Source organism: Urocitellus parryii, chromosome 11, assembly GCF_045843805.1.
Source record: "Urocitellus parryii isolate mUroPar1 chromosome 11, mUroPar1.hap1, whole genome shotgun sequence".
Lineage (NCBI taxonomy): Eukaryota > Metazoa > Chordata > Mammalia > Rodentia > Sciuridae > Urocitellus > Urocitellus parryii.
This window is the reverse complement of record NC_135541.1, coordinates 112,546,715-112,573,679: the sequence shown is the minus strand read 5'-3', so window position 1 is coordinate 112,573,679 and position 26,965 is coordinate 112,546,715. Positions and strand designations below refer to the sequence as shown.

General features: G+C 36.8%; 1 protein-coding gene and 1 pseudogene across 1 annotated transcript; both read right to left on the bottom strand.

Moving 5' to 3' along the window:
• Positions 1 to 7,109: 7,109 nt before the first annotated feature.
• Positions 7,110 to 8,042, bottom strand: LOC144249372 (vomeronasal type-1 receptor 90-like). Its single transcript, XM_077791600.1, has one exon. It carries the CDS (start codon positions 8,040 to 8,042, stop codon positions 7,110 to 7,112), a length of 933 nt encoding a protein of 310 aa, XP_077647726.1.
• A 13,607-nt stretch (positions 8,043 to 21,649) lies between these two features.
• On the bottom strand, positions 21,650 to 25,495 carry LOC144249371 (structure-specific endonuclease subunit MUS81 pseudogene; annotated as a pseudogene).
• Between the last annotated feature and the right edge of the window lie 1,470 nt (positions 25,496 to 26,965).

Genomic DNA, 26,965 nt, shown 5'->3' with positions numbered 1-26,965 from the left:
ACATGAAATAGATTCACATCATTCTTGCAATCATACATGTATCTAGGGTAATGATGTCCATCTAATTTCACCACTTTTTCTATTCCCTCCAAATTTCTTCACTCATCTCATGCCCCTTTGCTTACCATGATATTATCCATCTCTGTCCGTTTACCTGCAAGTGCCATAATTTTATTTTCCTTTAATACTAAGTAATGTTTCTTTGTGTATATATGTGCCACATTTTTCTTTATCTATTCATCTATTTTTATTTATTTAAATTTGCTATACATAACAGCAGAATGCAATTCAATTCATATTACACATATAGAGCACAATTTTTCATGTCTCTGGTTATACACAAACTAGCATAACACCATTAATGTCTTCATATGTGTACTTAGGGTAATGATGTCCATATCATTTTTTTATTTTCTTTTTTATGATTATTAGTTGTTCAAAACATTACAAAGCACTTGACATATCATATTTCATACATTCGATTCAAGTAGATTAAGAACTCCCATTTTACCCCATATACATATTGAAGATTCACATCGGTTACACATCCACTTTTTTACCTACTGCCATACTAGTATATGTTGTATTCTGCTGCGTTTCCTATCCTCTACTATCCCCCCTCCCCTCCCCTCCCCTCCCATCTTCTCTCTCTACCCCATCTACTGTAATTCATTTCTCTCTCTTGTTTTTTTCCCTTACCCCTCACTTCCTCTTATATGTAATTTTGTATAACAATGAGGGTCTCCTTCCATTTCCATGCAATTTCCCTTCTCTCTCCCTTTCCCTCCCACCTCTCATCCCTGTTTAATGGTAATCTTCTTCTCATGCTCTTCATCCCTGCTCTGTTCTTAGTTGCCCTCCTTATATCAAAGAAGACATTTGGCATTTGTTTTTTAGGGATTGACTAGCTTCACTAAGCATAATCTGCTCTAATGCCATTCATTTCCCTACAAATGCCATGATTTTGTCATTTTTAGTGCTGAGTAATACTCTATTGTGTATAAATGCCACATTTTTTATCCATTCATCTATTGAAGGGGATCTAGGTTGGTTCTACAGTCTAGCTATTGTGAATTCTGCTGCTATGAACATCAATGTAGCTGTATCCCTATAATATGCTATTTTAAGGTCTTTGGGGAATAGTCCAAGAAGAGGAATAGCTGGGTCAAATGGTGGTTCCATTTCCAGCTTTCCAAGGAATCTCCATATTGCTTTCCAAATTGGCTGAACCAATTTACAGTCCGACCAGCAATGTACAAGTGTACCCTTTTCCCCACATCCTCGCCAGCACTTGTTGTTGTTTGACTTCATAAGAGCTGCCATTCTTACTGGAGTGAGATGGTATCTTAGGGTGGTTTTAATTTGCACTTCTCTGACTGCAGCCTTTTTTTGTGTACTTGTTGATTGATTGTATGTCCTCCTCTGAGAAGTGTTTGTTCAGGTCTGTGGCCTATTTATTGATTGGGTTATTTTTTTTCTTAGTGTTTAATTTTTTGAGTTCGTTGTATACTCTGGATATTAGGGCTCTATCTGAAGTGTGAGGAGTAAAAATTTGTTCCCAGGATGTAGGCTCCCTATTTACCTCTCTTATTGTTTCTCTTGCTGAGAAAAAACTTTTTAGTTTGAGTGAGTCCCATTTGTTGATTCTTGTCCTATTAAGGAATGGTGTCCTATTAAGGAATATTGGGAGTCCTATTAAGGAATTTGGAGCCCAACCCCACAATTTGTAGATTAGAGCCAATTTTTTCTTCTATCAGATGCAGAGTCTCTGTTTTGATATCAAGCTCCTTGATCCATTTTGAGCTAACTTTTGTGCATGGTGAGAGAAAGGGATTCAGATTCATTTTGTTGCATATGGATTTCCAGTTTTCCCAGCACCATTTGTTGAAGATGCTATCCTTTCTCCATTGCATGCTTTTAGCCCCTTTGTCAAATGTATGATAGTTGTAATTTTGTGGATTGGTCTCTGTGTCCTCTATTCTGTACCATTGGTCCACCTGCCTGTTTTGGTACCAGTACCATGCTGTTTTCGTTACTATTGCTCTGTAGTATAGTTTGAAGTCTGGTATTGCTATACTGCCTGTTTCACTCTTCCTTCTTAGAATTGCTTTTGCTATTCTGGGTCTTTTATTTTTCCATATGAATTTCATGATTGCTTTATCTATTTCTACAAGAAATGCCTTTGGGATTTTGATTGGCATTGCATTAAACCTTTAGAGAACTTTTGGTAATATTGACATTTTGATGATGTTAGTTCTGCCTATCCATGAACAGGGTACATTTTTCCATCTTCTGAGATATTCTTCTATTTCTCTCTTTAGTGTTCTGTAGTTTTCATTATATAAATCTTTCACCTCTTTTGTTAGGTTGATTCCCAAGTATTTTTTTTTTTTTGAGGATAATGTGAATTGGGTGGTTGTCCTCATATTCATTTCAGAAGATTTGTCACAGATATACAGGAATGCCTTTGATTTATGCATGTTGATTTTATATCCTGACACTTTGCTGAATTAATTTATTAGCTCTAGAGGTTTCTTTGTAGACCCTTTTGGGTCTGCTAGGTATAGGATCATGTCATCTGCAATTAGTGATAATTTAAGTTCTTCTTTTCCTATCTTTATGCCTTTAATTTCTTTCTTCTGTCTAATTGCTCTGGCCAGTGTTTCGAGAACTATGTTGAATAGAAGTGGTGAGAGAGGGCATCCCTGTCTTGTTCCGGATTTTATAGGGAATGCCTTCAATTTTTCTCCATTCAGAATAATGCTAGCCTGATGGTTTTTACAATGTTGAGGTAAATTTCTTTTATCCCTAGTTTTTCTAGTGTTTTGAACATAAAGGGATGCTGTACTTTGTTGAATGCTTTTTCTGCATCTATCGAGATGTCATATGGTTCTTATCTTTAAGTCTATTGATGTGGTGCATAATATTTATTGATTTCCATATATTGAACCAGCCTTGCATCCCAGGGATGAATCCTACTTGATCATGGTGCACAATTTTTTTGATATGTTTTTTTATCCGATTCGCCAGAATTTTATTGAGGATTTTTGCATCTATGTTCATTAGAGATATTGGTCTGTAGTTTTCTTACTTTGAAATGTCTTTGTCTGGTTTCATAATCAGGGTGATGTTGGCCTCATAGAATGAATTTGGAAGAGCTCCCTCTTTTTCTATTTCCTGAAATAACTTGAAAAGTATTGATATTAGTTCTTCTTTAAAGGTTTTGTAAAACTCCGCTGTATACCCATCCGGTCCTGGGCTTTTCTTGGTTGGTAGTCTTTTGATTGCTTCTTCAATTTCATCCATTGATATTGGTCTGTTTAAATTGTGTGTATCCTCCTGACTCAATCTGGGCAAATCATATGACTTAAGAAATTTATCGATGTCTTCACTATCTTCTCTTTTATTGGAATATAGAGTTTCAAAATAGTTTCTAATTATCTTCTGTGTTTCTGTAGTGTCTGTTGTGATATTGCCTTTTTCATCCTGTATGTTAGTAATTTGAGTTCTCTCTCTTCTTTTCTTCATTAGCATGGCTAAGTGTCTGTTGATCTTATTTATTTTTCGAAGAACCAATTTTTTGTTTTGTCCAATTTTTCAATAGTTTCTTTTGTTTCAATTTCATTGATTCCCACTCTGATTTTAATTATTTCTTGCCTTCTGCTACATTTGCTGTTGTTTTGCTCTTCCTTTCCTAGGGTATGTCCATATCATTTTACCATTTTTCCTGCCGCAATCCCCCATATCTTACCATTCCTCTCCTTTGCTCTATCTAAAGTTTGTCTATTTCTCCCGTGTTCCCCACCATCCTCATTATAAATCAGCATCCTTATATCATAGAAAACATCCAGCATTTGCTTATTTGGGATTGGCTTAATTCACTTAGCATTATATTCTCCATTCATTTACCTGCAAAGGCCATAATTTTATTCCCTTTTAATGCTAAATAATATTCCATTGTGTATATCCATTCATGTACTAAAGGACATCTAAATTAGTCTCACAATTTATCTATTGTAAATTGTAATTTTTTAAATATTGTTGTGGCTATGTTCCTATAGTATAAAGTTTTTAAGCCCTTTAGGTATAGACCGAAGAGTGAGATAGCTGGGTCAAATGGTAGTTTCTTTCCCAGTTTTCCATGGAATCTACATACTGCTTTCCATATTAGCTGCACCAATTTGCAGTCCCACTGAACTGCAATGTTTTTATATTCATTTTTGCAAATATTCTTGCCAACACTTATTGTTGTTTTTATTCTTTTGAAATATTTTTATTAGTTGTTCATAGACCTTTACTTTATTTACTTATTTATATGTGCTGCTGAGAACCAAACCCAGTGCCTTGAACATGCTAGACAAGCTCTCTACCACTGAGCCACAACCCCAGTCCTTGTTTTTATTCTTAATAGCTGCCATTCTGACTGAAGTACTTTTGGTTAGCATTTTTCTAATTGCTAGGGATGTTGAAAATTTTTCATATATTTGTTGATAAATTGTGTATCTTCTTATAAGAAGTGTTTGTTCTGCCCCTTATCACATTTATTGATTGAGTTGTTCGTTATTTGGTGTTAAGATTTTTATGTTCTTTATCTATCGGTGCTCTATCTGACATGCCTGTGGCAAAAATTTGCTCCCAAAATGTAAGCTGTCTCTTCACCTTATTTATTTTTTTTTCTTTTTCTGAGAGGAAACTTTATAGTTTAAATCCATCCTATTTATTGATTCTTAACGTTATTTATTGCTCTTTAGGAGTCTTGTTAAGAAAGTCAAGCCTAATTTGACATGAAAATGATTTGGGACTACTTTTTTTCCTATTATGTGTAGGGTCACTGGTCTATTTACTAGGTCATTGATAAACTTTGTTATGCATTGTACATGATGAGAGATAGGCATTTAATTTTATTTTGCTCCTATGGATTTCCATTTTCCCAACACATTTGTTGAAGAGGCTATCTTTTTGCCAATGTATGTTCTTTGTCACTTTGTCAAATATGAGATACCTGTATTTATCTAAGTTTGTCTCTCTGTCTTCTATTCTGTGCCATTGATCCACATGTATATTTTGGTGAAAATACCATGCTTTTTTTGTTACTATACCTTTGCAGTATAGATTAAGTTATGTATTGTGATGCCCCTTGTTTCACTCTTCTTTCTAAGAATTGCTTTGTCTATTCTGGGTCTCTAACTTTTCCAAATGAATTTCATGATTGCTTTTTGTATTTTTATAAGAAATAATGTTTGGATTTTAATTGGAATTACATGGAATCTGTATAGCACTTTGGGTTGTATGGGGATTTTGACAATTTTGATTTAGCTTATCCAAGAGCATGGGATACTTTTTTTTTTTTTTTTGAGGCTCTTGTGAATGGGATACTTTTCCTAATTTCTCTTTCGGAGGATTCATCACTGATGTGTAGATATGCACTTGGTTAATGGGTATTCATTTTATATTCTGCTACTTGCTGAATTTATTTATTAAGTCTAGAAATTTTCTGGTGTATTTGTTTGGATCCTCTTAGTATAGAATCTTGTTATTGGTAAGTAATGGTAGTTTGAGTTCTTCTTTTCCTATTTGTATTTCTTTAATTTCTTCTGTCTCTCTAATTTCTCTGTCTAGAATTTCAAGAACTATATGGAATAGAAACTCTCTTTAAAGGTATATTTTTATATATGAAATTTTCAGGGTACATTATGATAACTCAGTACATGTATATAAGTTGTAAAATCAGACCATAGTAATAAGTATTTTAATCTCTTCAGCTTTTTTTGAATTTTAATTTAATTCTAAGTTTTTCAATTTAATTTTAAGTTGCACATTTTAGGTTGTTTTAACCAATAGTCCCCCTACTGTGCCAAAGTTATTGACACAAAGTGATTTCTCCATTCTGTTTTTATACCCCTCCATGAACTCTTTCCACTTGTCCTCTCTCTGCTCTCCCTTTTTCTGGTGACCATCATTCCATTCTGTTCTACTAGAGCTACTTATTATTTCCTACAAATGAATGAGAACATGTGGTGTCTGTCCTTCTATAATGGGTATATTTCCCTTAATATAAAAAAGGTCATTGGGCAACTTTTGTTGTGGTAAAGTGCACATGACAGAAAATTTACCATTTTGATCCTTTCATTTTTTATTCCAAAAGCATTGTTTTATTTGTTGGTTTAGATATTCATGGCAATAAGTTGTATGACATATTATACATATTTGAGGTGCCACCCATTTCAATTTGGGACCCATTCTTGTGATTGAACTTTGTGATGCTCTCTAAAAGTGCAGGTCAGACTCAGTAAGCACATTCATATTGTTGTGAAAACATTTATAATCCATCTCTAGCACTTTTTCTTCTCAAACTATTGTGTTGCTGTCCAATTAGAACACCCCACTGACTCACTTTCTCAGACCATGGTAACTATCATTCTATTTTCTGTCTATATAGGTTTACACTCTCAGTTCCACTTTCTACATTAAAATATTACAGCATTGGATAATTTGTGACTGATAGGTCACTTGCAATAATGTCTTCAAAGTTCACTAATTACTACCTCAGGCATTTTTTTTTTGTTCCAGGCTAAATTATATTCCATAGTATGTCCAGGCCATGTTTTACTTATACATTCCTATGATTTGTGGCATTGATGTTTCCACCAGGGTTTGTCATTAAGAATGCTACTCTGAGCTCTGGTGTACATATGATAATTTGAGTCCTTACATTCAATTATTTTTAACAGACAGTAAAATAAAAGTTTATAGAAAAGGCATTAATTCTTGGCACAAATTATTGACATTTTTGTTAGGAAGAATACAGCTCATTTAAGCACTTATTAAAAAGTGATATACACTCTTAATGTGTTTATAATAGATAACTCAGATCATGACAGTGAGACTCATAAGAATTTCTTGCTTACACCAAGCAAGTAAGTTGGGCCCTTGTGCTATTTCAAAAAGGTAAAACATTGACATTTCTATAATATATTTGTTATTTGCATGTCTCAAAGTAAGAGATTTAACCCAACATGCATATGTCCATAGACTCTTAATCCAGAGAGCATATATTCTATGCTGTGACTTATTGTTCAAAAGCCAGTGTATTGAAAGATTAGGGAAACTTAAATATATTCTATCTTCACCAAGAAAGATTTCCAGAAGTTAATAATTCGTTTTTCAGTACAGATTAGCAGCCAAGGGCATGTTGTGGCATAGCCATTGGCCACCATCAAATGGATATAATAACAGACAGGATCATTGCTCCACATAGTTCTTGAGGAGGAGAAGATGCTGTCCAAACAGTACATGAGCCCAAAGAAGCTCATAAGCAATAGGATGGTCCAGGTGGCCCTCTGTACAGGGGATGCTTTTAGAGAAAGGCTGGTGTTGTGAAGGTGCTGAAAGTGCCTCTTATGCCTGCACAAGAGAACCACCATGTATCCACTTGAGAGAGCCATAAGTCCTATAAGAAAGACATCCCGGAATACACCAAATACAGAAAATAAATGCCTGAGGAAATAACTCATTTGTACAATTTTGCAGGGTTCAGTAATAAACACAATGACATTTGAGGTCACATTTGGAGTGGCAGTAGAAGACAATGAGAAGTGAGTATTCAAGGACATATAGGAGGCCCACAAGAAAACAAGAAAACACAGGGTCTGCTGCGGGGATTTATGTTTAAACTTTGCCAAGCAGGAGCTTCTGGGGCTGAGGGTGATGGCCTGGAGGACACTAAGTAGGCAGGTGGCACAAATAGAAAAGCCCCTGAAAAACCTGTGCCAGTAGATTATGGATTTACATTTGATGTCATCCCAAAAGTCCTGAGACACAAAAATATTTGTAGCTGTGTACACCACAATAATCATCATCCCCAGGTGGATTAGGGCCAAGAGACCAATGATCAGGTCGATAGGCTTAAGCCTGTGCTGGAGAAGAAATGTGAAGATGTGGAAGAGAAGAAGAATGGTGTTGCCTGAGATCCCAAGGCCAACTTCAGAGAAAAATGCACTTCTTATACCAACATAATTATATAGTTGGTAGTTCTTATCCATCTTTTGGGGAAAGAATCATGTAGTATATATCTAAGGAGAAAATGAAGAAAAAGTCTTAATTCCAAACACTATCACCCCTTGAATCTCACCCTGTTCTATTACCATCAGAAAATGTGTGGATTCACCCCAACACACCTTTCTCACTTCAGCACTCAAGTCTCTCCTATACTCTTTCCTGAATTATGCAACAATAGTGTGGCTCCAACTGTGTATCAACTTTTTTATCCATTCAGAATTACCATGTGCTATTGAAAATAATTTTAGATTATAATCTCATCTTGAGGTTTTCTGGTATAGATCCTGACTTGGTTTTTATCTTTCTCTTCTTAGTTAAGCTTTAAGTACACCTTGAAAGTTCTACAATTTTTTGTTTTTATACATGGGTATATTATTTCAGTGCCATCTTTATTTTGGCTTATTACCAGACCTAATATCTTCAATATATCAAGTGAGTCAATATTAAGAATTACATACTCTAACACATGGTTTGAATTTTCACCTGAGATCTTCCATTACTTTCAAGTATAATCTTAAGCAGTCTTTGATACTAAACACTGATCATCTCATCTACAAAATTTGGGAGTAATATTACCTTAATTCTAGAGCTGTTATTTGTGCAGAAGATGAAGTTCCAAATATGAAGTGTTTCTGACATATAATGACCTTGCAAAATATTGGCCAGTATTTTTTAATTCTGCAGTTTCTCATGCATGTTACATGGAAAACTTAATTAAGTTATTCTAATAACTACTTCTGTTGCTGCCTCAAAATGTTTTATAATTTTGGAGCATGTTATCACTATCTGAACTAAGATTTTTGGTGGTATTTTAGGACTGTGTTTGAATCCACATTGTAGCCATCTATCGTATATGCATGTTATTATCATCACCAGAATAGCTATCCTAAGTGATCCAAGTCCACTTTCAAATACTAGTAAGAACATATTCTAATGTTTTCTACTCAGTCATCTGAAATCAGGGTCATAAATAATGTCATGGATAAAAATACATACTCAGTTCAATTGTAAGATATTTATTAAAAAATAATTTTACTCATGCCTGAAAGATGAGTCTTCAAAAGATTCTTACTATCCCTTCCAGGAAGCAAGCAACTTTTCAGTTCAGAGGCCCAAAAATAAATTTGATATAGAAAAATTGATGTTAAACTACTAATGTGATATTTCCTATACAGACATGTTGTGCTTTAATTCAAGTGCCTGAAATAGTAAGTATGTCTTTTAAATCATTTCCAGCCATATATTAAAAATAAATGACATCAGAAAATCCTGCATGTAAGGATAAATCGTTTCATGGCTGTTTATAACATGTAAATCTATCAGTCAAGATACTAAGGCTGGGTGCAGTGGTGCAAGACTCTAATCCCAGTGACTCTGGAGGCTGAAAGAGGAGAATTGCAAGTTCAAAGCCAGCCTTAGAAGAAAAGTGAGGTGCTAAGTAACTGAGTGTGATCCTTTCTCTAAATAAAATACAAAATAAGGCTGGAGGTGTGATTCAGTATTTGAGTTTCCCTGAGTTCAATACCCAGTACCAAAATAAATAATAAAAAAATAAACAAATAAATAGGAAAAAAGATACAAAAAGAAACTAAAAAAAGCTAATTACTCATGAATATGGAATACCATGTAAAAACTTGAGTTTATGTAGATATTTGGTTAAAACATTAAATGTTGATTTTTGTTTATTTTAATTGGAATCTAATAATTTACTTGGATCTGGGATCCAGAATTATAATCCAACATGTGTAAACATTGTGTTATGATCAAATCAGGTCAATTTCCATTTTTTTTTTGACGTTCTCATTTTTATGTTGGAAACCTGTAAACTCTTTTCTGGTTATTTTGAATTTTATAAGTAATTATCATTGATGGCAACCACCCTATTGTACTTTAAATCCTGAGTTACTGTTCACTCTTAACTTTTTTTGGCATTCCTTGTCCATCATCTATCTCATTCTATATCTAATAAGAGATATAGGACACTTTTCTAAGTTTCTGTATGATGAAATTTTCAGGTTCAATGTATGAGTACCAATGTGCAATATTTGTGGAAAATGAAAACTGTCTACCACCACGAGCAAAGGACAATTTTTCCCCAAGAAATGATCTGGAAAATTGACAAAATTTGATCCATTCACTTATTTAATGTTTTGCAGTTGTTTTCGATTATAATTCCAGGATAAAAATATTAGAAAGATATACATCAAATATCCATATGTATCCAAGCTTTTATGGATTATATTTGATCACTAGTACTGGGTTCTCTTATTTTGTAACATCAGCATACATGTAAATGTCATATGCCTATTCTCATCAATTATTTTACACAAATCAAATATTTATGGGTATTTTATACTATATGTACAAATAGATTCACATTTAAATAACTTTTAAAAATTGTTTTAGGCCACTCACAGGAGTCTGAGACAGGAGGATACCAAATTAAAAATCAGCCTCAATAAATTACCAGGGCCCCAAGTCACTTAGTGAGAGTCTAATTCAAAATAAAAAGTAGAAAGGATTGGGTATGTTGCTGAGTTATTAACCCTAATCCTGGGTACAATCTCTAGTAACAAAAAAAAATGTCTTGAAATTTCTTCCCTCAATAGGAAAAAAATTGTATTATAAAAACAAAATTCCTTTCTATAATATCATTTCTGTGACATACAGGATCTGCTTTAATTCATTTTAAACATTTGAGCCTTATAAAAACAAGCATTAAAATACTGATTGATTAAAGCTTTGGAATCACCTGTGTCTAAAGCCATTGGATGACATTAAGTTCAGTGTGACTGAGGAATCTGCAGGCCTGCGAACAGCATTAATTAAAACCAGGTGTGAACAGAGCCATGAATTTACAATAACACTCCAGAATGTATGGATTTTTTTTGGTTCATTGCCTTTAAACCAGTGAAAAATTGTTTTCTGAAAGTGAATTTCTGTATTAGTAACAGGAAAAATTTAGACTGTTTCCTAATATATGCATGAAAGAAAGGGACTCAATTTGATGTGATCCTAAGCACAACTATTCTATCTCCATGTAGTTCCCAGAGAAACCCCAGAAAAATACTTTTCTAATTATCCTGATATCTCCAGTTTTGAACCAAAATCATATTCTTAAATGCATATGAAATATATGTATGATTAAAATTATATAAATATATCATAGTGGTATTGTAACAAAAGTTCTATAGTGATGTCCATGCTGACTTACCATTGTTGTTAGAAAGCATCCTAAGGAATGGGGACCATTCTTAGGGAGAAGCTAATAGAAATCCTTCAGCACAACTTTCCTCCTGTGATTCACCACACTCATCCCTGGAACAGCGCAGTCTAGGAGATCACGGGACACAGCATAATCTTTCTGACATCAGTGGGGTTATATGAAAAACAGTCCTCAAATAATGGTTTTAGGAGTGATGCTGACAGCGTGGTAACTGGATACCCTCTTTTAACAGGTGTTAATATTGTGCTTTATGCACTGGAGAAATCAGAATGCCCTGTCTTGATATCCTGTATGTAAGTACATGCAAATCACAGTGAATCTAACATGAATTTCTGAAATAGGTCACATTTGTAGAATCCACATCTGGTAAGAGAAAGGAAAGGCTAAATGAGTAGATGAGAAAAAGAGATCACACATGGAAAAAAGAAATGTCTAAAAACCTCAGAACTTTCATTTGTTAGAGGTGATATTGAAGACTGGGGGGCCCTCATGGTTAAGATTTTCTTTACTATCTAGATCAAGAAAGCTGTCATGTTAGAGAGTGTGCAAACCTGCAATCAACAAAATCATGGGTGGCTTATGATACATGCATCATCATACATCTACCCCCAAACTAGTGAGAACTCCTCAGCCAATGGACATGATCTAAAGATCAGGACAGAAGTAGAAGAATTAAAGGAGGAGGATGACCCTCTGCAGATTCCACTGCAACTTTGGGGCTCTTGGGACCTTCTGGGTGTGCAGATTCCAGGGTGAAGGAGTGAAGGGAGCACATATCTGTTCTCTCATCTGCAGTGTGAGCATCTTCCTGCCTCTCTCTTAGGGATGAGATGACAAAAGAATCCTTTTATTTACTCAGCACTTAGCTATGCATGTGCAGACCCACATGCTTTGGATCATCATTACCACAGAGCACAGCTTCACCAATGTTGCTAATCCTCCCCCATCCACATCTACTATTCACTTAAGGTAAAATTGGGCAAAAGGGATGAGGCAGGTGAGATTAGTTTTACTTCAAGCAAGTGGGTTTGGGACTGAGGTAAATGTAGGCAGAACTTTCTATATTGTGGCACTACTTGTACAGGAAATCTATGAAAAGCACTAGGGCGAGATGATAGGCATCTCAGGGAATGCAAAAACCATCACCCAACAGATGTTAGTCCTATGGGCACATCTGTTGTAAAGTTCACAAACGCCAGCAATATGATTAGAAAAAGGCTGTGCAATATGTTGCCAAATGATTTGCAGCTATTTGTGAGAAATAGAGGTGAGAATTATCAGTTGCTTTTGAAAATTGTCGGGGTTCTAAAACTCAGGATTCACACTTACAGCTATGATATTTATATTGCCAATATTTAAAATTTCTGCAGATAAAAGCCACTATAAGACAAAGTGTATTTTTAAAGTAAATAAACAGGAAGCCCCAGAGGTGCTTCTTCACAGATCCTAAGGTAACATTACTGGAAAAAAAATCAGAAGTCCTGCAGAAGAGTCCTTCTCCCTGATTGATGTGGTGATGGGAGTTTTCAATCCTGCTTTCCAGATCAAAAGCTTTGGCTTTCCTTTCTCTTCTTGATCTTTGTGCCTTAGTGACAAGAAAATGAGATAGATTCACATTTTTCTATCCATGCTAAAAACATAAAAAATTGAGTTTAGGAAAAAAATCTGAAATTTAGGTACTGCTACCAGAGTAGGATGGGATTTAAGTGACCTAAAAGTTCCTCTAAACAAAATCAAATTCAAACATTTTCAATAGTGCAGAAATTGAAATATATATATATATATATATATATATGTATATATATATACACACACACACACACACACACACAAACACACACACATACATACATATACACACAGACACATAGACACATATATATATATATTCTTTCCAAACTATTGTGAATTATATTCCTGGGTGTTTTGGAGCCAGGAAAGGGAAACTACCAGCATATTCATTTGATTTTTTAAATGTTTAATGAACTTCAAATTCTTGTTATCATAGTCCTCTCATGTGGCATTTCCTAACTGATAGAATACAGGATCAGGAAAATTTTAATTTGTTAAATTGCATTGAATGCAAAACTTCATAAGAAAATTCAAGTAGATATTTTATACTAGTGTGAGTTTTCCCTCAATGAAATTTGATCCTAAACATAGGCCCTCATTTTCTTATAAAGGTTTCAAAACTTAGTTCTTCAAACTATGAAAGTCACTTATATCAATGAGAGATCTATTTGATTTATCAAGATGATAGAAGCAAAATTATAAGTAATAAGAATGTTCAATTAAAACATGTCTTTTTTGATAATATATATACACTAATAAGTGATTAGTATAAAGTCTCTAAAATTGAAACCATATGTAAGTTTTTTCACTGGAAGTCATTAAATCAAAAATAAATAAAAAACTAAGATTAATTGATAGTCCCTCTGAAAAATAGACTAACTTCAGGAGGATCTAAATTAAACAAACAATCATTCTTAGAAGAAAATATCCTCATTACACCAAACAGAACACATTCCTCCTTGCTGTGTTGGAGTGTTGGAGCTGATATCTCTTCTGCAGCTTCTGGAAACCTCACTAATAGGCTCAAATTCCTTTCTTACACAGTCTTTCTATGACCATTGAAACACTAATTCTGCATCTGAGAAAACAGAGGTACTGGGGCTGGGATTGTGGTTCAGTGGTAGGGTACTCGCCTAGCATGTGTGAGGCACTGGATTCAATTCTCAGCACTGCATATAAATAAATGAATAAAAAAAATAAAGGTCCATCAACATTTAGAAAAAAATAGAGGCACTTACTCAGATGGCTGACTCAGGGGAGGACTCCATATAGCTGAGAAGAACCAAAGAGTTGTAAGTGTTAAGAAGAAGATGTTTTTAAATCCTCCCTCTGCAGGCCTGTCATTTTAATATCTGTAGAAAGATGAATAGATTCCACTGCAGAACACACAACTGTGGTTTCCCCAGTGGAACATGTCCCCTGTTTCTTAATTTTACTTTCTTCTCTGGTGGATAACAGCAATCCTGGGAGAGCTGAGCTCCAAAGTTTTTTCTAAGTTCCTTGGATGCATCTGGAGAGGGATCTTGATTGAGATCATGTCCTAATCAGGTTGACAATTCCAGTTACTTTCATTTTGATCCTAAGATTAAATTAGTCCTAATCCCTTCCACAGTTTATGATCTCTTTATTTTCATGAGGTATTCATGGCACCATCTATGATTTTCCAGTGGCTCTGAGCGTCACCTTGATACAGTGTCTAATGGATCCCACTTCCCCACTTTGTTCTTATATAGAGCACCTGGTTTCTAAGTAGAGTCAGTTCTGTACACAGTCATTTCAAAACTTGTATTTCTTTGTTTTGAGCTGTGAGTAAAATATAAAATCAATCTAAAAAATGGATAATAAAAAATGCAGACATAGAGCTGAGGTCACAGGTTGAGGCGATAACAGGCAGATTGAACATAGCAGAGCTGAGGCAGAGCACAACCTAGGAGTTTGCTCAAAGAATCTGAATGATCAGTCCCCTTCCTCACTAATGGAGCTACATGGGAGCCCGGTATTTTCTCTAAGATAATGATGCAAAATTAGAAACAGTCTCCTGTGTACTTTATATGAAGTTATATAAAGAATTAGAGACCAAACAAAGCCCTGTGACCTGAAGGGAAAAGGATGTACAATTATTACTAGCAGACCTAGTTATGATCTAGATGTTGCAATCAGAAGATAGTTCTTTGTGAATACATGAAGGGGCAATACAGGTATGATAACAAATGAAAAAATAGTTATTTCTAGATTACTAGAAAATTAAAATAAACCAATTGCAAATATATTCAATGAACACTGAACCACTATAGGCTAAACTTCCACATGAATGGGCCTAGGGAAGTTTAAAAATTGCTTAAGACAGTTACAAAAAATGCCAAAACATAATTTATCCAAAGCCACATAAGAGGAAAATTTGATTTTTTATATACTTTTAACCATTTAATTTATTTAAAATTCATTGTATTTAGTTATAGATGACAGTAGAATGCATTTTGACAAATTGTACACAAATGGAACACAACTTCTCTTTCCTCTGGCTGCTCATGTTGCAGAATCACACCAGTAATATAAACATATATGTACAAAGGATAATAAGGTCTGTCTCATTCTACTGAGCTTCCCATCTCCTCAGCCCCATCTTTCCTCTAACTTGCCTCTGCACAATCCAAAGTTCTTCATTCTTCCCTACTCCTCCCATTATGAATCATCATACATTTATCAGAGAAAACATTTGGCCTTTGGTGTTTTGGGAATGGCTTATTTTATTTAGCATTTTGTCCTCCAGTTTCATCCATTTACCAGCAAATGCAATAATTTCATTATTTGTAAAGGTGGAGTAATATTCCCTTAGGTATATAAGCCACATTTTCTTTATCAACTCATCTGGTAAAGGGCATCTAGACTGGTTCCATAGTTTAACTATTGTGAATTGAGTTGCTATAGAAATTGATATGGCTTCATCACCATAATATGCTGATTTTAGGTCCTTTGTGTACAAATGAAGGAATTTGATAGCTGGGTCAAATAGTGGTTCCATTCCAAGGTTGTTTTGTTTTGTTTTGTTTTGTTTTTAGGAATCTTTATACTGCTTTCCTGAATGGTTGCACCAATTTGCAGTCCCAACAGCAATGTATGCATGTGCATTTTTCTCTACATCCTTGCCAAAACTTATTATTGCTTGTATTCTTGAAAATTGCCATTCTGACTGGAATGAGATAAAATCTTAAGAGTAGTATTATTCTCATTTCTATAATTGCTAGAGATGATGAACATTTTTTTAAATATTTGTGAAGACACATCTATAAAATATCTGTTCAATTCTTTAGCCCATTTATTAATCATTTATTTGATTTTTGATTTTTTAGTTCTTTATATATCCTGAAAATTAGTGCTCTATCTGAGATGCATGGGGTAAAGATTATTGCCCATTCTGTAGGCTGTCTGTTCACATTATTGATTTTTTTCTTTGCTGACATGAAGTTTTTAGTTTTATACTATTGCCTTTATTGATTTTATTTTGTGTGCTTAAGGAGCCTTCTTAAGGAAAGTAGGTCCTAAGGCAACATGATGAGGATTTGGTCCTACTTTTACTTCTATTAATTACATGGTCTCTTTTCTAATGCCTAAGTCTCAGGTCCACTTTGAGTTTATTTTTGTACAGAGTGAGATAAAGGTATAATTTCATTTTTCTGCATATGGATTTCCAGTCTTCCCAGCACCATTTTTTGAAAAAACTATATTTTCTCCAATGTATGTTTTTGGCACATTTGTCTAAAATAAGACAGCCATATTTATGTGGGTTTTTCTCTGGGTCATGTACTTTATACCCTTCAAATACAAGTCTTTTTGGTGTCAATATCATGCCATTTTTGTTACTATTGCTCTTTAATATAGTTTAATTTTTGGTATTGCTATGCATTCTGCTTCATTATTCTTGATAAGGATTGCTTTGGCTTTTATGGCTCTCTTATTTTTCCAAATGAATTTCATGATTTCTTTTCCAAGTTTTATAAAAAATGTCATTGGACTTTTAATATGCATTGCAATAAATTTGTATAACAGTTTTGGTAGTATGGCAATTTTTACTATATTAATTCTTCCTATCCAAGAGCATGACAGACCTTTCTATATTCTAAGGTCCTCTTTGATTTCTTCCTTTAATTTTCATTGTTGAGGCCTTTCGCCTATTTTACTAAACTGATTTCTCAAATATTTTTGAGGCTAACATGAATGGGGTAATTTTTAAATTTTATCTTGCAATAGATTCATAGCTTACATATAGAAAAACATTTGATTTATAGGTGTTAAATCTGTATTGCTACATTGCTAAATTCATTTATTAGTTCTAGAAGTTTTCTAGTATTTTTTGGGGGGATCTTCTAAATGTATAATTTTGTAGCTGGCAACTAGTCATATTTTGAGTTCTTCTTTTACTATTTGTATTGCCTTAATTTCTTTTGTATATGTGACTGTTCTGACTAGAGTTTCAATGGTTTGTTGAATAAAAATGGTGAAAGAGGGCATTCCTGTCTTGTTCCAGGGGAGGCAATGCTTTCTATTTTTCTACATTTCTTTGGCTTAGCATAGATAGCTTTTAAAATGTTGAGATATGTTTTTATTATCCTCAGTTTTTTTAGTATTTTGAACATAAAGAGTTGCTGTATTTTGTCACTTGGTTTCCTGCATCTATTGAGATAATGATTCTTGTCTTTATGTCTGTTTATGTGGTGTACCTCATTTATTGATTTTAGTATATTGAACCAACCTTTCATCCCTCAGATAAACCCCACTTGATCATGGTGCACTCTATTTGTAATATGGTTTTGTATACAGTTTGCCAGGATATAACTGATGGAGGTTAGTAAACCTGGGCTTAAGACCCACAAGGATAGCAGTGGATAGATGTGGAAGCAAAGCAAAAAGATGTTTGCTGAGATCCCAATGCCAGACTGGGGATAAAAAAAGGTAATATATCTGAAATGTTCATTCATCATCCTGGGGAGTTGAAGTAAGTAATGATTCTGGAAAGAGAACAACCAATGTTTGACAGCAGAAGCATTTTAATTGACATGCATCTAATCTTTGTCTCACAATTTTCAACCTATCATAATCCTTTTATCAAAATAATTCTATGTAATAATATTCCTTGATTTCTCATTTCAATGTCAGTTGAGGGCTGGGAGTGAAACTCTGTGTTGAATGCTGGACATCATGCATGAAGCCCTGGGTGCCATGCCAGTACTCTAGTAAGTGTGTAATTAAATAGATGATTTAAAAAAATTCATTCAGCATCACTCATTATTTCAAATCATGAATTTATAATTTTTTTAATCTTATTTTATGTTTTGGAAGTGAGGAAGATTAAACTTTTGCACATTCTAGGAAAACACTCTGCCAATTGCCTACACCCACCAAATGAAATGATTTTGCATATCTCCCCTGAGGGATCCATATCACACATTTCTTAATAAGCCTGCAGTACTGTCTCTGCTTTCTTTTATATCATAAGTTACCTTATTTAATGGGGATTTTATATTTATTTCTTTCCTTTTTCTGTCTTTCCTCTCGACTTCTTAAGGGTGCAGATACTGTGCTATTTTTTATTTGGATCTACAGCATGCCAGACATTGCTGCTTATATAAATGTTGGTCAGCAAGATAGCTGGTATTTATTTTGGCAGCTGGAAATAATTATCTTCTAGGTCAAACATCCCCAAAGACCCAGTTTTCATAGTTTATTTGTGGAAGTACAGAATCATGGAGACTTTGTGGTATATATCCTCCTCCATGGTTGCTTTTGTTTTATAAGGTCCTACCCATTACTACTTAGGTGATCATTGTCAATTCATTTAACTAATGTTCTTCTCACTTAAAGTTATATGTTAAAGGGAATATGATTAGTACTAGTCTCATAGCATTTTGGAATTGACAAGTAAACATAAAACCTTTGAAAAAATGCTTGACACGTATGAAACACTATAGAATTGTTAATTATTTGTTTATTATTTATTAGTTCCTACATTTGTCTTGGGACAATTTATATAGTATATTAAAGATGTTCTAACTTAGAGAAAAAAAATGCCTTGGCTAATATTGAGGTACTTTGTCAAACTGGATCCTCACATGTTAGTACTATTTGCCGCAGTCTGGCTGGGCACAAAATAACCGAGCCACCACGAGACACTTGTAGGTTCAAACAGGAACTCCTTTATTGCCGAAATCTCACTGGCACTTCACGCAGAATCCCAAGGAACTCTCTCCGCCCTCTCCCGAGCTCTGAGAGAACTCAAGGGGAACTCAACAGGGAACTCCACAGAACTCAAAAGTAGCGGTCGCCCTCAAAAGTAGCAGTCTCCCGAGGCAGCAGGAGCCGCCCTATTGCCAGACAGCAGGGGTCTATATACAACTGAATACACTGCCTGTTTCAATTCAGCTTCATCCAGTCACAGCAATTATACACAGCTTAACTTAGTTATCATCATTTTAATGACTCTCTGGCGTCACCTCTCAACCACTCCTTCTGGCAAAATGCTAGGTGCCATTCCCACTGGCTGTGGCTCTCAACACTATTATAGATTTTCTTTTTCCTTTTTTAATCTAATATTCTATTGGCCTCAGAACGCAGCCTCAGATGTTTTCAACACATTCCAGGGAAACAGACAGACAGATGGTATGGCCTTCTTCTCCATTATTGGTAGTATAAAATCAATTACTTTATGTTTTTAGTTTTTCTCACACGGCTGCTCAGAGGTCAGAACTTATATGTTCAGGGTCTCCTTTAGTTAATATTTCATATGAAGTCACAGTTCTGTATCTATGTGGTGAAAATCACACTGAATAACAGGGAACTAATTACAACTCTGGCATTTTTCTTAATCTCCATAACATGTGCCCTAATTTTTTTTTTATTTAGAATACTGTAAAACTAATTTTAACTCCTTGAAACATCTATACATGAAAAATAAGGACTGATATATAAATGATTTTTATGATTTAACTCTCTGATTTTGGCCAAACATATTTCTAGTGGAAGGAAGAGTTATTAAGAGCCCATATCCTTGGAAAAATGCTCAGGAAAGCAGAAAAAGCCTTAGAAAGATATTCAGAGACAGTTTTCTAAGGCCAGGGAAAACCCAGAGCATCTGTGTGGAAGCTTCAAAGACTCTATTAGCAGAATGAAGAGCATGAGACATTGATCTTTCAGTTGAGTGTCAGCTCAGTGTTTTGATACAACAGTTCAGTGTTGGATGAGAAGCAGAATCCTATGAGAAATGACATAACTTTTGGGGGCATAGAAAGTGCTGAGTTAATTACCACTCCAGGGCATTTGTGTGTTTTGTAAAGTAGGAAAATAGCAGAGAGAACCACAGGTTTAGGAGATGAAAAATCACAAGGATCACTGACATAAATACTAGGTGGAACAAGCTAAAAACCCAAGTGTGGAATCTGGGGATATTTTTATACATAACAACAAAGTGGGACTTTAACCAAAGGGCTCATTGGTTCATCTGCCTCTGAGTAGATAACTGAAGAAAATAGTTTCTGCACACATTCTGTAAATGCAATGAAGCATTTGATTTAAAGAAAAATTTATAATTCAGGCTTTAGTAGAAGGACCTGTCATGTTTAAACCTATAACACTGCTGTTGGCACATCCATGATCAAGGATGAAAAGGGGCTGTCCACCATAAGTAAGATTTAGAACAACTGGAAGTCATCTCAGACTTGTGGCTACTCTTTGGATCATTGTACAATATTCACTATCTCAGACACCTTTTAAAACATAGTAGGTGCTGAAAGACACATGAGTATTCAGGAATAGCCACCCAGCCATTGAGTATCCTTCAGGGAAACTGTTCCTGTTTCCCAGGCTTAAGTCATTCTGCCACCAAGGTCTGGATTTAGATATTTGGGAACCACACATTCTTGAGATAATGAATTGCCAAATGAGAATGTGAAACACTTTCAGTACTACAAATTTATGTACAGGAAGAAATTACACGTTTGAATTATTATTCCTCATGAGTCTTTATACTTTCAAATCACTTAGGTAAGATAATAACACTTGTAATCTTATAAATTCTGATAATAAAATAAAATAAAAATCATTTATGTTCCATGCAAATACTTATTCTATTAAATTTTAAAAGCTCTGTAGCACATTAGAAATAAATAACTCTATCTTGGATATGATGGAGTAAAAGACTTCAAAATTCCTTCCTCCAGGGCCTACCTAGGAGCCTCCTCTAGCGCCTCTTATCTGGGAGTTTGAGGGGAGGCTTCCAAGATGAAGTTGTATAGGACAGATAGCTCTAGCTCATCTCTCAGTAACTGGTAATCATGGTGCTGCATCTGAAGTCTGACAGTACCTGTCTAGCATCTGTTATAGAAGGTGTACTCAAAGGAAAAGAATAGTACATTTATTCTCAGGCAACTGTAAACAAGCCTCATCTGGATGAATTTTTTTGTGTGTATAGCTCTCAGTTTTCAAAGCATGTGAACCTGGGTTTTGGGATGTTTCATAGGGAACAGATCTTAGCCCACTACCATGTTTCAAAATGTGTAGAGCCTGGCATAAAAGATTGAAGTATGAAAACCACAGTGTTATATGTGAATAAATATAAAGTGGAAAGATATATTTCTCTGGTCTTTCTGCTGAAAATAGGTCACAATAATGACACTTAAATATCAATACATTTACCTCTCAGTAAAATTTGATTTCTAAACACCTTTTTTTTTTTTTAACACATCAAGATTTTTATTGTAGCCCCAAAAGTCCTGGTTAAAAGGCTGGCTATTTTGGGGGGAGGGGAGCCAGATGGCTTCTGGCTCTGGCTGCAGTTCAAGTCAAGAGGCTGTAAGTGCAGTAGAGCTGAGATAAAGTCCTGCTCAGAACAGGTCCCAGATTCCTCTGCAGACGCCCACACTTGATGGTGCTCAGCAGCATCTCCTGCTCCTTGGGGGTGGCACAGGCATCATAGGCAGCCAGGAGGCTGGCAGGGGTGCTGTATCGGTCCACCAGGGCTGCTGCCTTCTCCCCACTGATTCCACGAACCTGCATCAGCTGCCTGGCGAACACCTCACGCACAGACTGGGCCTTGTTCTTGATGGCTCCTGTGTTGAAGTCACTGAAGATGAGGAGTGAGCAGAGTGGGCTTGGGGAGGGCCTGGCCCTTGACTCAGGGTCCCCTGGGGTTCCCCAGGGATGGCTGCGTAGGGTGTGTCCCTGGTAGAGTCTCTCCAGGACCCTTGTCAAAAGGGCAAGGTAGGCAGCTGACTCCTTAATGTCTACTGTGAGCTTCACAAAGAAGCCATCAATGACCTGGGTGTTGGTGACAGCCTACAGCAGTGTGCTCTCAGGAAGGCTAAGGTTGTGGACTGAGCCATACTCCTCCACCAGGTACACCCGATGCCCTAAACCACAGCGCTTTAGTCGGAACTTCTGCTCCCGGAAGCGGCCATCGATGATGCTACTGCACAGGTCGTCCAGGCGCTTGCGCTCCACGATGTGATCCAGGACTAACTCTCCAGGTCTGGCTGGGTCTCTGGGCCTGATCTCCTGTGCCACCCACACAAAGTCCCCAACGTGCAGCTTGCGCACTGTATGGGCCACATGCATCCGCTGTAGCTCTCGGAGCAGCTCTTGCCTATGTCCTGCCCCCCTGGTCTCGCTGATGTCCACACACAACAGCACCCTGTACTCTCTAGGCCTCAGCTCCAGCAGTGGCTGATGGACCCCTTCTTCACTGGCACCAAGCTCAGCTGAGGCTTCTCCTGGCACTACTGACTCCTCCCCAGAGGGCTTCTCGGGTCCAGTGCCCACATTCAGTAAGCTCAGGCTTTCTGACTCAGCCAACTTCTGGGCCAGCTCCAGGCCCTCTGGGGTCAGTGAGTACCTGGCTGGCTGGTGTGTCCTGAGGACCAGGTTCCTATGCAGGAGGGAACGGAGAGCTGGCCAGGATTGAGCATTCCCAGGGACTACCTTGAGGGCCTTCTGGGCACACCTCTGCAGCAGTTCCTCCTTGGTTAGGAAGCTGCGGCCTGCGGGATTCAGGTGTTCCTGGTAGAGCTCCAGCAGAACTGCTCTGGCTCCTGAGTGCCGAGCTGGCCAGTAGCCACCTGAGCCTCCTGCTTGGGGCTGGGCAAGAACTGGCATGGAAGAGTCCTGGACATGGGCAGGTGACCCTTTCTGGGTTGGACGCATCTCTCCAGATGATGAGCCAGAAGCTGGGTTATCTGGGGGAAACGGAGGATCTTCCCATTCCTGCCGGAGGCGATCACCACCTGAAGCTAGGTGCTGCTGCAGCCGCTCATCTAGCATAAGACAGAGCCCATCTCCGAAGTGCTGGAGTATCTTAGCTTCCCTCCCGCTTTGCAGGGGCAGAGGGTACCGCCTGAGGGAGCGCAGCGCCTTCTGAAACACGAAACGCGTGCGACTCCCCCTGCTGGCCGCCTCATCCTGCCACTCGGTCAGCCAGCGTAGGAAAAGCGGGTTGGGGCAAACCGGCAGCGGCCGTTTTTGGACCAGGCGGACCCGTGCCGCCAAGAGTCCCAGGGCGGATCCTCTGGCGCCTCGAGCCCGTGAGACTGGGGCACCTCCAGTTCTGGGGTCGGGAATGGAACACCTGGCTGGGGGTAGTGGGAGGGCAGGACCTGTCTAATCACGTGGCCCCAGAGGGTAACTAGCTCGAGGGTAGCCTCCTGCCGCCCTCCCTGCCCCTGCACTACTCGAAGTGACTAAAGTCAGTAACCCCAGTGACTTTGGAAACTGAAGCAGGAGGATCACAAGTTCAAAGCTAGCCTCAGCAACTTGGCAAGTTCCTAATCAACCGAGAGAGATCCTGTCTGAAAATAAAACATAAAGAGAGCTGGGAATGTTGCTCAGTTGTTAAGCACAACTGGGTTCAACCTTGGGATAGCAGAACAAATAATTGCCTTTGTTGAGAGAATAAAGTAGGTAGAATGAATAGGAATATTTTGTGCAGCAAAGGAAAGAATAATGAGAGGTAAAGAGGGTGGGAGATGAAAAGGGAGGAGGAAAGAAAATCAAGATGGAAGCAATTCTGTGGCTATTGGAATTGCTTCAAAACAGCTTTCTGAATGAGAAAGTCTCCTCTTCATTGAGGTATTTATAACTTCAATCAATAACTGAGGTTCCTCAACTTGTTCCCATGTTAGCCCCCTCCAGCACCTCTCTCCTGAGTCATGCTTGGATGTTTAGTGGATCTGTTATCATTGTTGAACATATGAGTCCTCATGAAACCTGCATGGTTTCACCCAAGCTGGGAGGTAATTCCTCCAGCTAGTGTAGATTCTAGCTTAGCCCTAAGCAGGTGGCATGAGAACTTTGGATGTCTTTGAAACAGAATTTGCTCCTTCCCTCCTTAAGAATTGCAAAACAAAAAACAAACAAACAACAAAAAACCCCAAAATAAACAAACAAACAAAAAAACAATGGCTTTCCTTTTAACTTTGACTTGCAATATGTCTACTGCTCCACCCATTGAGAACTCTCTTTAATGCTCACATAAGCCTCACTGAATTTGTCCTATTATGTGCATCCTTTGCCTCTTCACGTGAACTCACTTGCTGAATTCCCACCAATCTATGGCAGGTAAAGTGTTCTCAATTAATAAGTAACATGGTGGAAAAGAGAAGGATCTCATTCCATCTCAGACCACTATCTCCTCAAGTATGAGTGGAATAAAATAGCATTAAATCAATGTTTTAATATATACATATTAAGAAATAACTAGTTAGGCAACAAAGAGTGCAATACTTGCTGTAGGGATGGGAGGGAATGTGAGCGTCCCAAGGAGTTAAGGTTCTGTTTTCTTCCCTAAAGTATTTTTCCACTGATCTTTATAATAAAAGTGAGGCTTGTAAGAATAGATTTGTTGAACTTCTGGCAGAAAAATACCACCAGAATTAAAAAGAGAACTAAGTTGAAGAGAATACAGGGCTGTTCTGGGGTGTTAATTCTCAGTATATAGGCAACTGTGTCACTGGGTGAGAACTGGTCTCCCCTTAGGGTAAGGCTGAGGTCGAAAAACTCCTGCTCATGTGCTCATGTTGTGCTTCTTCTAATTAATACACTTTACTTTTTAAGATAGTTTGAGTCTTACAGAAAAAAATTGAGCCTATTTCTGAGTTCCCACATGCCTGTCCCCAGACCCCATGTCTCCTTTAATTCACATCCTATATCACTGTGGTGAATTTGTTAAATCACCAAACCAATATGATGTTCCAAAGTTGATAAAGCATTCTTCACTACTTATACAGCTTCATGAGGATTGAGAAAAGCAAACTTGAATGTCCACCATTATGGCATCATGCAGAATAGTTTCAGCACCCACAAAGTCCTTATTCTATATCCCTTCACCCTCTTCAATTCCCCCTCAATACCTAGCAACCACTAATATTTTTGTTGTTTATTGATTTGTATTTTCAACAAGGCCACACAGTTTGAATTAAAAAAAAAAGATGTATAATTTTGGACAAGCTGTCAAAAATAGCAACTGGTATTTATGTCTTTTCTTGTTTGTTAGCTCATTTGGTTTTTATTACCTATAATACTCCATTGTATTTACATTAGCATTTTAATTGATAACATTTTACTACTTACTGAAGGGTATTTTGGTTGCTTTTTGTTCATGGTGATTAAGAATGAAGAAGCTATATACTTTTATATGCCAGTTATCTTGTGAACATAGCTTTTCATTCAATTAACCACACAGGAATGTGATTGCTGGATTATATGGGCAACATGTTCTGTTTTGAAAAGACAAGACAAATTGTATTCCACAGTATCCCTCTGGGAATACATGATAGTTTCTATTCTTTTCTCTCCCAGCACTTGATATTGTCAGGTTTTGGATTTTGTCCATTCTTATAAGCATGTTTAAAATGCAATTCCAAAATGATGTATGAGGTTCAGGATGTTTTCTTCTGCTTGTTTGCTGTGTAAAAATCTTATTTGTTAAATTTTATTCAGATCTTTCTTTTTTTATGATCAACATTATTCATGGAAAAGCAATGTGTTAATTTGTCATTACATATATCTACAAAACCAGTTTATTATTCATCACGGAATTAGGATTCCTCCAACAAGGACTCAAGACCACTGTCAAAATTAGGATCAAAGTATAGAAAGAGCCTAGAATAGCTGCTGGCACATAGCGAGCTCCCAATTCCTGGAAGCCACTGTTACCAGCCACACGGAGTTGGTGGTCCAGAGTACAGTTGGGAATTTTTTGCTCCACAGTGTCTTCCTATCACCTGTATTTTTAAGGTAACTGGAGACTTACAGAAAAAAAAAATGAACACATTTCTGAGTTCCCACATGGCTGGCCCCAAACCCTGTTTCTCCTTTTATTCATGTTCTTCATCACTGTGGTGCATTTGTTAAAATCACCAAACCATTAGCCCAGCTATTGACTAGATTTCCAGTGTCCTCAGTTTTGTAGGTTTTTTTTTTTTAATTTGATGTTCACTTCCCAAAATGGTGTCCATCTTAAAAGTCAAGTTTAGTGGCATTTAAAATATGGTGTTATTACCACCTTTTCCTGTTCTGGATTTTTTATTCACCACAAAGCCACTGTGTTCATTACACATTCACTCATTCTGTGTCCTCCTAGTCCCTGGAAATCACTGCTCTACTGTCTGACCTGGGGTTTTCATGAGTTCTGAATATTTCCTAAAATTGTATTATAAAACCTGTGTTTGTTTTGTGTCTGATTTCATTCACTTAGCTTAATGTTTTTTGAGTTTTATCCACATTATCACATGTATCAATTTTTTTTATTCTTCTTTTGGGTCAGTGTTTTGCTACCAGGGTTGGGGATGAGGTATATACACATGAACATGCTTATTCCCACATTCACATGACGATCAGAATGAAGAGTCAGAGACTCCATTCATCAGACTCAAATATATACCCCCAATGGCATGTGCCCAATGCAGACCTACTACAGCCACACCCTCCACACCTTTAGTTACCACTCAGTTAATTCCATCAAGGGATTAAGTGACTGATTAGTTTAAGGCTCTCACAACCCAACTATTTTTTCTCTGAATTTTCTTGCCTTAGCTTACACATTAGATTCTGGGGGACATCTTACATAAC